Source organism: Pleurodeles waltl, chromosome 1_1, assembly GCF_031143425.1.
Source record: "Pleurodeles waltl isolate 20211129_DDA chromosome 1_1, aPleWal1.hap1.20221129, whole genome shotgun sequence".
NCBI lineage: Eukaryota > Metazoa > Chordata > Amphibia > Caudata > Salamandridae > Pleurodeles > Pleurodeles waltl.
The window spans coordinates 213,545,994-213,561,683 of NC_090436.1; the positions used below are offsets into that span (position 1 = coordinate 213,545,994).

At 43.2% G+C, this 15,690-nt stretch overlaps 1 protein-coding gene across 1 annotated transcript in view; it reads left to right on the forward strand.

Moving 5' to 3' along the window:
* Positions 1-226: 226 nt before the first annotated feature.
* The window catches only part of SKP2 (S-phase kinase associated protein 2), a 62,025-nt gene continuing 46,561 nt past the window's right edge, over positions 227-15,690 (forward strand). Inside the window, exons 1-2 of the mRNA XM_069221003.1 lie at positions 227-336; positions 15,168-15,430. Coding sequence (XP_069077104.1) covers positions 329-336; positions 15,168-15,430 — 271 coding nt within the window. The 5' untranslated portion in view covers positions 227-328. The remainder of the gene's footprint in view (positions 337-15,167; positions 15,431-15,690) is intronic.

Here is a 15,690-nt window from a genome sequence, read left to right on the forward strand (position 1 = left end):
ACATGCATTGCTGGCGTTTTGTTGTTGTTATAATTGCAGTTCAACTCTTACAATGTGATCGAGAAATCTAAGTACATGCAGGCTGCCATTTTGCAAACCTGTATACAACATGTTTTCATCGGAATCGTTCACCTGCGTTAGAGAAAATACGACCTGCAGCATTGTAAGATGGCCGCCGTGTTGTTCCAGACTTTAAAGACTGTATAGCCTAGTCTAAGGCGTACGTCACGTTTGCGTGCGCGGGCGAGTTGGATCTGTGCTAGTTTGTTTCATTCTGGAGCGGGAAGGGAAATTGTAGGTTGTACAAGCGCGATCGGGCGTCGGAAAGATGCAAAGGTAAAGGCGGACTCGAGAAGGCGGGAGCAGTGTGTGTGCATGTTCCAATCCCGCCATTAACTTTTGTCGGAGATCTTTAATATTCCTAAACTACTGTCCGCGGGCGTTGGTTTCCTTGATATTACGCGGGCGATCTCTATGGGACGGGGCGATTGCATCTTATAAATACAGTGCATGTAGCAACTTGTGTTACGTGGCATAATCTGCAGAAAACTAGGTTATTTAATTTACATGGGGTGATAAAACATAATTTATTACTGTTGTCTAGGAAGACGTTCTTTGCATGGAGTGATCAGCTGGGAATGGGATGATCTAGTATTAGGCGCGAGGATGTGCTTGGAGGGAACATTCCTTATTACTCGGGGCACTTAATTGCAGATTGGGTTTTTAGGTCATCATGATGTTATCTAATGGGAGCATATAATGTTTCTTTTATACATCCGCCGATGAACCGGATATCCATAATATTTCAAGCTTTGCACTTCTGTGTGCAGTGCTGTTTGTGTCTACGACTCTTGGTGATGGGGCTGTAATTATGCTTTTTGGGACAGTACTTTCTAAAATTAGGGTGACCAGAGGCCAAACAAAAGTAGAGGTAAAGGGTGACAATGAAAATTGAAAATCCATATAGGAAAGTACTGTGTGTATATGCGTTTTTCAAATATGTATAGTTAGGTATGCATAAGCCACAGTTTCCATCCGAATAGTGTTTTTGTGTAGAAAAGTACTCCCTTTTTGCCCTGGTCACCCCCACACTTTTTGGACAGGTAATGGTGGTTACGGACTCTTGGCTGTGCCCTGGGTACTGCTTACCAGTCCCAGGGCCAGTACTCTGTGTAAAGTGGCTATGCAAATTAGGCTAATTATAATTGGCTAAGTCAGCCTAACTATAAGTCCTTAGCATATGGTAGGGAATGTAGGTTTAGGGACCACAGCATAGGTAGTGCACCCATAGGTGCACTGCTGAGGTACCCAGTGTCATTTTAAAGGCAGGCCTGCCTTGCAGGCTGCTTTTAAATTAAAGTTATATGCAAATTCGACTTTGGAATTAAAAGTAGTTCCAAAGTCTTAAACTACCTTATATTTACATATACGTCACCCCTAAGGTGTGCCCCTAGGGCTGGAGGCTATGTAACTATAAGCAGGGACCATATAAAAATAGTTTTATAAGCCCTGGTGAGGTAAAAACAGCCACATTTGTTTTTCCCTCATTGTAGTGAATGGCCTTCATAGGCTAGAATGGGGAGACTTTTTATTTTAATTTTAAAAGTCCCCTAAAGTGACAGATACAAAGAGTTTGGTAATTATTTGTTATAATCCCACAACTTCCAGTTGTTGGATTTAATGTAACTTGTTCAGGTAAAGAGTTTTAAACTTTACCTGAAAAGTTGCCAACTTCAGCCCTGCATTGTTTTTGCTCCTGTACTCTGGGTGGCCAGCCTCTGGCAGCCTGGCCAGGCTGTCTTGATGAGGTGTGAAGTGGCCTGGCTTCACACAAAGAGATGTGCCTGTGGGAGGAGATCTCCCCTCAGCAGATGGTGAGGCAGGAAGGGGGAGGGCTGCCAAACTGGTCTTCAAAGGCAGAGAAGGACTTTCGGAGCAACCCAGCAACACCCCCGCATCCTGCAACCCCAGACAACTAGGTGCCCCCTTGATTAGATTAGGAGAGGGGTGTGTTTATGATTTTTAGCCACACCAGTGGGTGGGTTCAGCCAGATGTAACCTCCAAAAACCACTTTCAGCCACAATGGATTTTTGAAGAATGTTGCCTCCTGGGATTGATTTTTGCCACAGTTCCCAGGAAGTGGTAATCACAGGGGGAAGGACCCTGCACCTGATTGGAGAATCAGGACCCCCTTGTTTTTCACCCAGGAGCAAGGATAAAACTGGCAGACCTGCACCCACACCTCAGATCCCCATCAGTTTTCAACAAGGAAGAACCAAAGGAGGACTGCCTTGCTGGACCCCTGTCCTGCACATGGAAACTGCACTCTGAAGGACTGCATCAGGTGCACACTTGGGCTTCACCGCAAGAAGGACTTTGCCTGGCTTCAACTGGTTCAAGGAGGGACTCCCTGTTTGCTACAGGTGAACAATTGCTAACCAGAGTCCCCTGCACCAACTCCTGAAGAAATCAACCAGCTGACCACTGTCCAGTGGCCAAAAAGGAGTTTGCGCCAGGTGCATTCTGGGAGTTGTAGTCCACACCCCCAAGGATAATCGCAGAGCTTCTGGAACCTTGGGGTGAGCTGTGGACCCCAAAAGAACCTTAAAGGAACATCTGGGAGAAAATCGAGGAGTTTGGAGAACTTTTGAAAAAAAAGCTTCATAGAGGGACTTACCCGCCGCGGCAACTAGCAGGCTTGCCTTAACCGCGACCTGGCCTGATTTGCAGGTTCATCCCGGTGAAGAAAATCTCAAAAAAAGAGATTACGTCCGAACGTAGAAAGTTGACCGGGATCTCCCAGCCAGCGTATCTGAGGAGGGCTTTACCCATAAATCGTGTTTTGTGATTGGTGTTAATCTGGTCAGATGTCTTTTGAGAAAGTAAGGGTGAAAAATAGGACTATCTGTTTTTTGTTTTTAAAAAAAGTTTTTAGATTGGCTTTTGAGCCCCTCCCCGTCGGCCTAGTTGGTACTGGAGGGCCCAGCGGTTCCAGGGTACCAAGGAGTCCGTCTGATCGACGGGTCGCACCATGAAGAAAAAAATGTTGCAGCCCCCCATTATAGAACACACTGACCGGGTCCCAGTTTCCTTAAGTAATTTTTCAAAGAGCACATGAGTGGGCAGGATAGGGGCACTCTGACCTGGTTGCCTTTGTTGGGGTGAGAGGACTGGCAGCCAGCCGTGCGTGGCTGACCGGTTGACTGGCTACAACGGAGAGTTGGCTACAGCCATGTGGTTATAAGATCTTACCTTTTTGTAAAAAAAAAAAATAAATAAAAAACAGAAATTCACTGGAAAAAAGGTGAAAGTGGAGTTGTACATACATAAGTAAAGTAGTAAAACTTTAATTTATGTAGAGGGAAAAAAGCTCTTGAAGTTTTTTTTCTTAAAAAAATGACTGATGTATATGTAGGTGTTGAAAATGACCCTTTCAGCAGAGTTATCCCCTTCTTCCTCCTATCCCTTTTTTTTTTTTTTTAAACCTTTTTGTTGGCTCTAGGACTCTGGGCACTTTACCACTGCTAATCAGTGCTGAAGTGTATGTGCTGTCTCTCCTAAAACATGGTATGGTTGGTTTTGACACGTTTGGCATATTTAATTTACTTATAAGCCACTTGTAAAGTGGTATACCATATACCCAGGGCCTGTAAATTAAATGCTAATAGTGGGCCTGCAGCGCTGATTGCACCCCCCCCCCCAGAAGTAGACTTTCAAACCTGTGTGCGCAGTGTACTGCTACCCTGACGTGGCATTTAAAACTACTTGCCAAGGGCATGCACCTTTAGGTTTTCCATGCCCTAATAGTGACAAACAGCCCATTTCGTTTTTCACTACTGTGAGGGCTGCTTCTCTCGTAGGTTAGCATTGGAAATTCTCTTATGTACTCTTAAGTGATAATTTCTGATCTGAAAGGAGTGGCGTTGCCCTGTTTGGACTGGAAGTGAGAAATCCTGCTTATTGGTGTAATTTTGATTTTACATTACTATTTTAGAAAGTGGCTATTTCTCTGTGCTTATAACTCTGTGCTTTGCAGCCTGACTCCAATCCACATCTAGGGCTAAGTGACAGTTGCACTTTGTGCATAATTTCCAGACAGTCACACCACAGGAAGGGCTGGATGTGACGGGGGTACTTTTGCATTCATCTACATACTGATAGATTTCCTGGGCAGGGAGAGGTTGTTCACACCTTACAGGTCAATAGGTTGTGTCCTGTCCTCGCACGAAGGGCTGATATACTCCCAACTGATGTCTGGAGCCAGGACTGGTTTGAAAGGGGGACCTGCGCACTTCAGAAGGATCATTTGAAGTCACCCCCTTGTCAAGGCACTTTTTTAGTATAAGTACTGTGGCTCTGACCCCACTGTAAAAAAAAAAAAAAGGTGCCTTTTTTGGCCCGAAAGAAACTCTGCTGGAGTAAAGGCTGCTGTGCTGAAAGGATTGCCACTTTTCTGTGCCTGACAGTTCCCATGTACTGCTGCCCTGAGGCCTGCTGACCTCTACCCTGCCAAAAGGGGAACCAAGGACTACCCCCAGAGTGACTCAGAGGGCTTGCTGGCTTTTCCCCTGTTCTTCCCTGAGGTCTCAGTGACATAAAAGACCCAGTGAGTGGCTTAAACCGAACTTGCCACATCATTCATCATGTACTGCTCTCTGCTTTGGGAGAGCATTCCTGACTGATCAGCTGGAGTACAGCGCATAATTGCCCCTCTTCGGGAGAAGCAGACCTTCCCTTCTTTTGTGATTCTTCTGGTGAGTGCGGGGCTTCACTGCATCCTGCACCCGACGAGACCGTCTGGTCTATGAGAACCACTCTGATGTGTTGGGTGCTCCTTTGCTGATCTCCATGCGTGCTGCTGGATGTGCACTTCCTGGTTGCCCTGGCAACTGCGACGTGCTGTATGCACCTGCGCCTCAGCCTGACACTGCTCTCCAAGTTGATGCTGCTTTAACCAGGTACTTTATTTGGTCCAGCCCACAGCGGTGCAATTCCTTGTTTTAACGTAGACCTGAGAGGTCCTGGCGTCGTTATGCAGCGCTCCTCGCCACAGGGGATACCTACATGTTACACATATCTGCAATACCGCCCCAATAGGGCTGTAGTTGACTTCCATGCATCGATCTTCAAAACAGCAATACTTAAGGCTTTCACCAAATTACCATAAATACTCTGAGTCCCAGCGAAAGCACTGCATTTGAAATCTTGAAAAGTGAATAGCCCTTATTTTAGTAAATTGGATCTTTGTTGTTTTGGTCTTATACAACTCAGATAAATATCCTCTATTTTTCCAGTCCTGTGTGGAGTCCTTTTTTTGTGGTGTTCAGTAGGTTGCTATCTTTGTGTGCTGCACAAATACTTTAGACATTGCCTCTTAAGTTAAGCCTGCCTGCTCTGCACCAAGCTACAAGAGGGAGAGCACAGGTTAATTTGAAGTGTGTGTATCTGACTTACCCTGGCTAGGATTGTGGTCAGGGTGCATGCCTCAGCCAACTCAAGACCAAATTTCTAACAGTAGGTCTCCAAATATAAACACTTAACGTTTAAAAACAAAAAAAGCTGACATTCCCCAAGTTACATTTAACTGACCTAAATATAACTTGCACTGCTTACGGTCTCCCACATTACATCACTGATAACATGTGACATCTATGCTGTGCAAGTTATACTTAGGTCATTTCTGTATAACTGGTTGATTTCAGTGTTTTTTTTAAAAACATTTTTTTTGGAGGCCTCTACCTAACTCCACTTTAACCTATGTTTTTTTTCAAGTGAATACACACACACACACACACACACGTGTGTGTGTGTATACACACATACAATCTGTGGCAGTGACCATAAAACACCCTGAAAGCTGTTCTGAAGGGTACAGTTCAAAACCATTTTTCACAGACTAAAGCTCAGCTATTTTTTTTTACATTTAAGCTGCCTTTATCCAGAGAATACGCTTAACCCCTTGATAAGTAAAGTTTTATGAATGAGGTGTATCCAGCTTAGCTGTGCCCAGCGCAGACTCGTTCTGAAAGTTTAATACTTTTGTTCCTTTCAAGCATTAATTTACAAAAAGGCTTCATTTTTTAAGTATGCACTATTGCAGCATGGCATTACCCCCTCCATGCCCACCAGTCCCCTTCTCTGCTGGGAGCATGAACTGTAGCTCCAGCTATCCACCAGCTGCATTCCCTGACACAAAAATTGTTACTTGAGTTGTTCCAGTCTTCAAAAGGTGTCCGTGAAAGTGAGGACAAATTCACAGTTGCAGTGCTGTTGCTTGGGATCACTCAACCTTCTTCCTAAAACCAGTACTTGTATTTAAAATTAAGAAAAGTGTCAAGGCGCTGGGCAGACCTTTGAAAACAGTGAGAGACAGTGGAAATCCAGGGCATCTGGTGCCCCTTCCTAAAGTATTACTAGGATTCTCTTCTAAATGTCGGAACCCATAAGGTTGCATAGGCGGTAAGCTTTGAATAGGGCTTCTTTAACATTGGTGTTCTGTTGTGGATGAGGTCTCTCAATATTATACTGAGTGATGGCTGGCGAAAGCGCAATCTGTTACATTGTCGTTTGCCCCTCTCCTTTTCATGGAGATCCATACTAGTTTTTTTTTTTCTCAATATGTTGCCTGGTGTCCTTACCATGATGAAATATCCCTAATGTTTTCAGCCGTGCTGTTCTGTAGAACAACACTTTAACACTATTGGCCCTTCCAGTCACTCATTGACTATCTTTGCCTTTGACACTGTATAATACTCTGCCTCCCTTGACTAGGATCACACTTTACAAGTACCACATACACATATTATATAAAGGCGTACCCTAGAGGTGAGGATCCTCAACCACATGGGGTAGTCTGCTTTGGACATGACACCTTCATTTCACCAGATGCTTTGTTTATGTTGGGCTCCCTTATATTACATGTTTGGGTGGCAAATAATGTAGATTTGTACATTTAAATGAGCAAGTTTGTGGGTAGAGGCATTTTCCTTTGTATTGTGCTCCTCAGTCATACACAGTATGATCTGCTAAGGCTTTTTAACAGTTCAGTGTTCCTGCCCTTGTGACAATATCTGCCTCGGGGACTTCTTACTGGATTGGTGCTAATCAATATTGCATTGGGAGCTCTGCTTGAGACATGATTTGTATGTTTTCAGGGGCACTGTTCTGGGGATATGGGGTCGATGCCAATTTTAACATTATTGGGAGACTGCTCTTTTTCAGTGTATGCCTCCTGAACATTACATGTGATGCTCTGCTGGGAAATTTCTTTTTAGTGTGTTTATTTTTAAAGCACCATGTTCCCCGTTGCAGTATGGAAAAAGGGATTTGTAACTTTGCTGTCCATCGTCATAGATCAATGAATCACTCAAGAATAGTTTGAGTGCTGCAATGTGATTATAATTGTTTATTTCTGGATTTTATAATGCATTACCTTTTGCTAATAGCCTGTGTGATGTGATTTTAAGGTCTTGAGAGATTGAGTTGAAGATCCTGAGAAAGGAAGATAGACCGGTGCAGTCTTGCCGGCTGATTGTCAGGGTACAGGGACTAAACTTGGTGTGAGAGTAGTCTGCAGAGGCGCCTGACTAGCTTTAGGGTCTTTATCAATCACATGGGGTTAGGGCATTAGGATGGCGTTGGTGGTAGCCTTTATGAGGTGTATATTTCAAATCCCTCACAGGCATGCCTTGGGCACCTGACAAGCAAGGTGAGGGAGAAAATCAAGGGTTGTGAGGATTTGGAGATGTGTGGATATTGTATTATCTGGGATTAGGGCTCATGTGATTCAGGTTGGCCTAGTGAAGGCGAAAAGACAGCAAGACAATATGTTTAGAGGGCTGTCTCTATTTATGAAATAGATGCTGTCTGACGAGGTTTGGGTGCCACAACAGCCAGTTAAATGGATAGAGTGAATGGGAGAATGTAGAGGCTGGACCACTGTAACTCGGTAGGGTCTTCATGTCCTAGTACGAAACAACAGCAAACTTCATGTTTGTTGTGCCATTCAGGGACTCAGTCTTGGATAGGAGGCACCTTATTCAGAGATGGCTTGCAGTTCTGTTTAGGCAGCGGGTTTAAAACTGCTATGCTGATGTGCAGACCTGCCTAATCATAAATTGCCAGGCAGATGAAAAGCCCCCCCCTTGTGCAGGGGTGTTTCATGTGGGTCAAGTGTAAATTGGTGCAGCACTCCATCGGATGCTAGAATATGAAGGCAATTTGGAGAGATGTGGTTGCCCTACTGATTTAGGCCATAATATTATATTTCATGATGGGTTGTTGGAATCATGAGCAGAATGTTTGTCTTCTGTCATTTTCCAGAACTACATCACGAAAGTCCAGCAGTGGTGGAATTCTTTTCAGCTTGGCTCTAAATAAAACTGAGAGCCATGCAATTTAGATATATGTTGCTTTATTCCAGTATACCCAACGTCCACTAACAAGATAAATCATTATTTTTTCATTCCTGGGAACTGATTGGCGGGGATCACAATAGTTTCCTTCCACACACAGGCACCAGAAATTGCATTAGGGTCTCAATATTGTTCTGGACAACATTGACATATTACCAGAACTATCTGCCTTGGTCCTTATTGGACTTTGAAAAAGCTTTTGATACAGTGGCCTGGTCGTTCCTATTCCAGATCATAGGACGTATGAACTTTAGACCCATATTTCGGGCCTACTTACATCCATTATACCCCAGAGCCCTGACCCGAGTCCAAGTCAGTAGAGTGCTTTCTCTCCCCTTCTCCATCACTAAAGGCAGTTGGCAGGGCTGCCCCTCTCTCCCTTGCTTTTCTCCTTGGTCATGAAACGCTTGGCTCAGTGAATAAGATTAGACATGCGTGTATGGAGTGTTGATTGAAGAGGGGGATGGAAGACAGAATTTAGCTATATGCTGACAATGTCCCTGCTATATGAGCAAAAGCCCCAGGACTCTTTCCTGAGATTAATTCACATTCTTGGTATTTGCAGTGGGGACTGGCGTCCGAGGGGAAAATTGGGATAAATGGAGTATTATCCCCCACACAAACATAGCCCATTTTCCACTGCAGACCTCTTCTACTTTACAGTTCAAGCCTGAGGCATTTAAATACTTTGGAATCCGTATTTATTTCAGTCTAGAAGAAGACTGGAATTTGAAAATCCGGCTTAGATTGTGCAAACTAAAAACCCAAATGGAAGCCTGGGGAATTCTGCCACTTTCCATAATGGGCAGGGTTTTTTTAAATATAAAATGATCTCCCTCCCTCAACTCCTGTATGTAATAAGGCATTACCCAAAAGACACTAAAATCCACCCCATCTCTTATCTGTGGAAATAGGGGCCCTCTGAGAGTGGCCTGCAATAAATGTGTGCAGTCAACATACGCAAGGGGATGGTCATTCTGGACCTTCAACCCTACTAGAGGGCTGCCGAGATGCTTCCATTTAATGACTGGCTATTTGGGGACCAAGATGCCCCGACTTTCTGGCTCAAGCTGAGGAGCATGCGGAGCAGGGAATCCTGGCCCAGTGATACATCAGTGCAGTTCTCTGCTGTCAATATTGTGGTACCAGATGCTGACTGAGGAGACTCCTCTATGGGCAAGCGATTGGATCCTGGTGTTGAACGGACTGACAGACTTCCGACAATGAGTTGCCATTAGAGTGTCCACAGACATCTTGGCCACGTCCCCTATGAAATCCTGTACGAACTTGCCTGCAGAATATGACCCATTCAAGTCCCAGTTCTTTAGATTCCTGCAACTACAGCATGCTCTGGACAGCTACAAATATAGGCTGATTCCTCTCACAGACTTTAGCCCCCTAGAGGCGAAACTGAATGAGACAAAGATCGATAATAAGGGCATCGCTGGGCTGTATCAAGCACTGGTGGATAATGCTCCAGGCCCTCTTCGAGCCAAATGGATGAAGGGCATGGGGGGGTACACAACAATTTGCAAGATTCAAAAAGAACTGCATGTGAATTTGTTAGCATGACTGCGGCTCATACAGTTTAAATATTTTCATAGTGTAATTCTCTCCCACCAGATTTTATCATATGGTGGGATCCTTATCCCCAACGGTACAAGGTGTGGCCGGGCATCGGGCTCTTTTTGTCACATGATCTAGGAATTTCCCGTCTTGGGTGAGGTTGTGGATATCTCTGAGGAGGAATTTCTCATGTGGGGGGGAGGGCGGGGGGGAGTGTCCTTCTGGGGATTTAGGCAGGGCAGGATGGCAACAAGGTAGACAAGACCCTGATCGCTTTGGGCCTCTTGGTGGGTAAGTGGAAAGTGGCCTGTCATTGGAGGGACTGGTAGTCCCATCTTTGTTGGAATGGATTAGAGGGAAGGCACCTCTACTGTGACAGTGGAACCAGCCTATAAGACCAGGGGATGTGCAAAGAAATTTACCAAGAAATGGAGGAAATGACAGGATTATTTTTAAACCACTTGAAGATTCTCAGGTTACTGGGGCCCACGCCTTTCAGTTGTCTGGGAACCTGGCTCTGTAATTTTCATGCCCCTTTATGGCAGGGAATCATCTTGTACCTCCTCATATTGTGTCTGTGATGCTTATTGTTACTAGCTTTTGATAGAGTTCAGTTTTGGTTGTTTTTATTAGGAAATAAAATAAAAGCTTTTAAAAAATAGATTTATATAAACTAATAGCAGTTTATCATATGCCAATATTTTGTTTTCTTAGGTGGTCAAATAGCACTTTATGGGCCAGAGCTTTAAAAAGTTAATATCTTGTATATTTGTACTGTGGCAGCAAGGAGCTCTTTGCAAATTAGTTCTTATTGGGTTCCTGAGAAAGACACTTTGAAACTAACTGAGCCAAAGCTGGAACAAGATTTTGGGATCTAATCTTTATTCTTTATTACATAAGGGACTCTATCTCGGTTAAAGCAACATTTAATTTTACACTGGGTACTCTTTAGTGATGGCGCTACTTCCTATTGCATTGGTGCCTCTGTTGGGGGGGGGGGGGGGAGTTTATTATCAAGTGGTAATTGGCTTCTGGTGCAGCGAAATAATGAGTTAGTGGGTGTATGTTGGGGTATTGGTCTTCCTTTTTTGTAACAATTATTATTATTTTTGTAATCTTATAAATCATCATCAATTATGCTTACATAGCATTAAAGCCGGCAGAGAATGTTGGACTCCAAAAGCTGACATTGGACCTGCAGTTGAATGTAATAAAACATGTTTGCATGTCCCTAATGGGGGTATGTTCATTCCAGTCTAACAAAATACTGCTTCTAAAGTATGGCTAAAAGAAGATCTAGTCTAAGTGATCCTAGTCCCAATTTTTTATTCAGGTAGGGGATATGTTAAAGTACGACGTGGCAAATTCTACACACGTTGATACACGTCGAAGGGCTGAGAAGTGGAAGGTAGGTAGAGAGGGATAGTTAGGATGGGTCAAAACAGAAGAAATAAGTAAGGGAAATCAACTGTAATTTGAAAAACGTAAAAGGATATATGGAAAAGGAAAGTGCTGTTGACACTGTCGTGGTCATGACCTGCCCCGTGATAGTCTTGGCAGTATGTGATCGCTTTTGTGGGTGTGTCACAGTTTGTGGCAGAAATCCAGAAAATGGATCAGGATCCAGTCAGATTTGACTGACTCAATGTTTACCTGCACTGCCAATAGAGATGTAGTGTTCAGTTGCTTCCACTGGTTGTAAACCTCTTTAGTCTTTCAGAGGTTGTATGGTACTGCCAGTCTTATGTTTCTCTTGAAGCAGTTACCACTTATGCCCCTCATTCCAGTTCACACCTCAAAATATTGGCACAGCCACAGTCCATAGATAATGTTGCAGTCTGTTTATTATAACAAAAGCTGCAGGTGGTATTATTTAGAAAACTAATTTCAGTCGGACAACAAAATAGTGAATCGGACAAGAAAGAAAGAAATCGTGCCAGTGCGTATGTTGTAAATGTTTTATTCCCATAAACAAACTTTAAATGAGACATTTTGAAATGCTAAAAATTATTCATAAGGTATTGGTGCTGAGTGCTCCTGTGATCACTCCGTGAACTCTCAAAGTGAAAAATTGTGTGTAACCTCGCATATATAAAGAGCAATCCTGCTCAATACAGCAAGACTTAGTTCATTTAATTTGCCATATGTTCATATTGTCAGTGGTGTTTTTGATTCCAAAGTGAATAGGGGATCATTAGAAGGGCTAAAGTTCATGGACTGTTGCCAGCCAGTCCAACATGTTGAAGCGCAAAATCAAATCTAGCAATGGTTCAAAAGTTCAAGAGTTTCATGAGTATGCTGAGGCAAGGAACAGAGAGGAACAGTACAATCATTTGAAACAGCAGCTGTTTCAAATGTCAGCAAAAAGAGCCCAGGCCATGGATACTGAACGAGCAGTTGAAATGTGTATACAACAAGAGTATGTTGGAAAGATCCAAGAGAACTTTGTGTTGTTGAGTGTGGGGCAACAACAGTATGATAGATTGAGGTGCAAAACCACTGCAGGGTGGCGATGTAGGCAGGCTTTCCGGTATCAGTTGCCAATCGCAGTCTGCAGATGAAAGCAGGAGAGCTACTAAGAGTGTTACTTCCAGAACTCTGTAACAGACTGTAATCCGCTTTATGTAGCCACATAAAAAGCTAAGTGAGTGTTCTCTCATTGTTCCTTGGGAAGCTGCTGTGGACAAAACCTGCGTAAAGTCACACATCTAGCAGTCTCAGTGCTTATAAAATACTGCTAAACTAGGCACAGTCATTCGCGTGGTAAGTCTTTTGTTTCTGGAGGTCAGTGAGCCTGTGGTTCCTGGAGGCTGGTGGAATCGGTTACTAATCCAATTGATGCCTCAGTAATACTAATGGAATGAAAGAGAGGGATTTTTGGGACCCAGTCATTCATGTATTCTGCTATGAGACTGGTAAGCGGGAAAACCTAAAATCTATTCAGCTTCTGTTTTCCTGGTATCACATAGAGGGCTGGCAGGACTGGGGAAATACCAGATGAATCAGATGAGTTCCTCTGAAATAGAGTTGTGCTAGAATCCATTCAGCTGGATGATGGGCCAGGGCCAGAATGTTGCTGCCTCTGCATCTGCAAAGGTAAATGGAGAGAGTTGGAAATGTAACAGTTGGGGATAATAATTATTCATGAAGCTGCAATACTTATTCAGTCCACTTCTCGGTGTTCTCTTAAATTAATTAATCTGCTATTCAGTTTCTATTTTATTAGTTTGGGAGTGCCAGAATATTTAGACTTTGGGAGCTGTGGTAGGGTCCTGAAAAAATGTTCTTTCACCAAACTGTACTAGAGTTTCTTGAGGTGGTGGGTGGTTTGTTTGTTCATGCAGTTCTAGCTTTGTGTAACCTACACACAAGAAACCATTGGGGCAATTCACACACATGATTAAGCCACATTTCTGGAGATGCATAGGAAACGTATGTATTTTGTAACCCTTTCCGGTTTGTGGTATCTTGAGTGTGTTCGAAGTCTGGAAGTGCTGGCAGGTTAAAACATCCTATTTGAATAGGTTAGGTAATTTGCATTGTACTGTAATTCCTTTAAAATTGTGTAGTTGCCTGAAGTTGAGGATGGGCTTGTGTGGGAAGAATTGTTTCAGTTCATTCTGCTGTTGAATTAACAGCAATCTTCCGTAGTCTTTCTACTCTGTATGTGACAGCATATAATACCTGATCTTGGGCCTTTATTTTTTGACTTGTGTTCCAAGAGGTTGCTTTTTTGTGCATCTAGTTATCCACAGTTCTTCGTGTTTACTCAGTGGTTTATAAAGTCAGATCCCACAGCCTTTATGATGTCCTCCTGATCTGCGGTATTTCAGCATATCCACTTACAGCTGAATGTTGTTACGCAGGTGGAAACCGTGACTCTTTAGATATCTAGCTTGGTTTCTTGATTTGCAGTAGACTGGTTAGTAGCTGGTCAGTTTTTGTTGCATCAGGGAAATGTATTCTTGATGTTTGGGTGAAATGCATTATGTCTTTTGTTGTCTTAAGCAGTAATTCAGAAGGATCTCATCAACGTTACATAGGTATCCTAATGGTATGTGGTCATAGGTGGCAATGAAATCACTTTCAGGCTGGACCTTGAAGTAGCCTGTCATGGTGGTAGTACCAGCCACTTTGAGATCTATCATTTTCAAAAGTGTGATAGTTGTGGGTGAATGTGTCTCTCTTTGCTACTGTGTCAAACAATGGTTTCTTAGCTCCTCTGGCTCCTTTACCTGCCAGTCAAATCTGTGTCTGGGATATTTATGTACAGCAACTCCATTAACTTCCATGAGGTTTCCAGCATTGTTACTGTTGGAAAGATAGAACCAATAGTCTCGGTGTTGTTTAGTGGTGTTTTGGATCTAACCGGGAGTGCATCTTTTTGGCACAGCCACAGTACATCAGCAATAAAAAAAATTGTAATGTACACCCTTTGTGGTGCGTTCTCTGGCGTGGTCTAATTGTTTTTCTGTAGTCCTGCTGATTTCTCTTTTGTATTGCTTAGATCTTCCTTCAGCTTCTCATAATTCCTTTTTCTAGAAAATTGGCTGCTTGCTTCCTTCTCGTATTCACTGGTGTTCATTATGACAGCTGCTGTCATCTGCTAGTTTAATTATTTATATGCTCCATTTTAGTGTGGCTAATATTTATAGTCCCATTATCTACAGCAGCACACCTATAGTCATAAAGTATTTACTGTGGACATATGTCACATATTTTGATGAACTTCTCTAGGATCTGGAGCAGTAGCTCTGTTTTTCCTTGAACTCGAGGAAAATAGTGCACCCGCCGATTACTGACCCCGGGCAATCCAACGATTTTGGACCACAGCATTTTCTGCTTTGAAATATATTTTTGTATTATTCCCACTGTGTGTAGGAGGCTAGAAAGTGGAGTATGTCACCTTATAAAAACAAGAAATGTTACATTTTTTCAAAGGTCTGCTTGTTAGAAAGGGTGGGTGGAATTGCAGCTATATTAGCCCTCTTTCCCCCCCTAAATTTCATGTTTGGGATGCCCTTAATTGTTTATTGGAAGCGAGGACAACTTTTCAAATGGTTTATTCATAACCATGACTTACTGTATTCTCATTTCCACCCCACCCTGGTACCTCCATTTGGTGTGTAAAAGCATCTGCATTGAAAAGAGACTATTTTCTCTGATGTATTTTTTTTTCCTTCTAGACGACATCTTCAGGATATTTCTGCTTCCAGCAGCAACATTACCAACTTTACATGGGCCTGGGATTCAAGCAAGACAACAGAGCTGCTCACTGGGATGGGGGTGTCACTTATCGACAAGGAGCAGCTGGACACAGAAAACACACCCCAGGAGCAGATCCTGTGTTCATCACCACCTCAGAAAAGGAAGCGCCTTGCTGAAAAGGATAGTGATCAGTGCTTTGTGATTGCACGGAGGCCCAGGCAGATCCGGGAGATAAGTCGTGGTATGTGTCATTTTTGCACTTAACAAGACTAGAACTGGGGCTGATAACATTAAATGGAATCGGTGGCTGTGACTTGTATACATATATCCTGTAGAAGTGCAAAAACTAAGATGCGCATTAACTGAAACATCTCCATAGAACATTCTGGGATAAATCTGCATCCTTGTTTACGTCTTGCTTACAGACAGCTTTTGGCTGCATGTTTTCAAAAAGACCTATTGTGGATAATACCAAAACATACAGTGAGCGTTGCTAAAGCC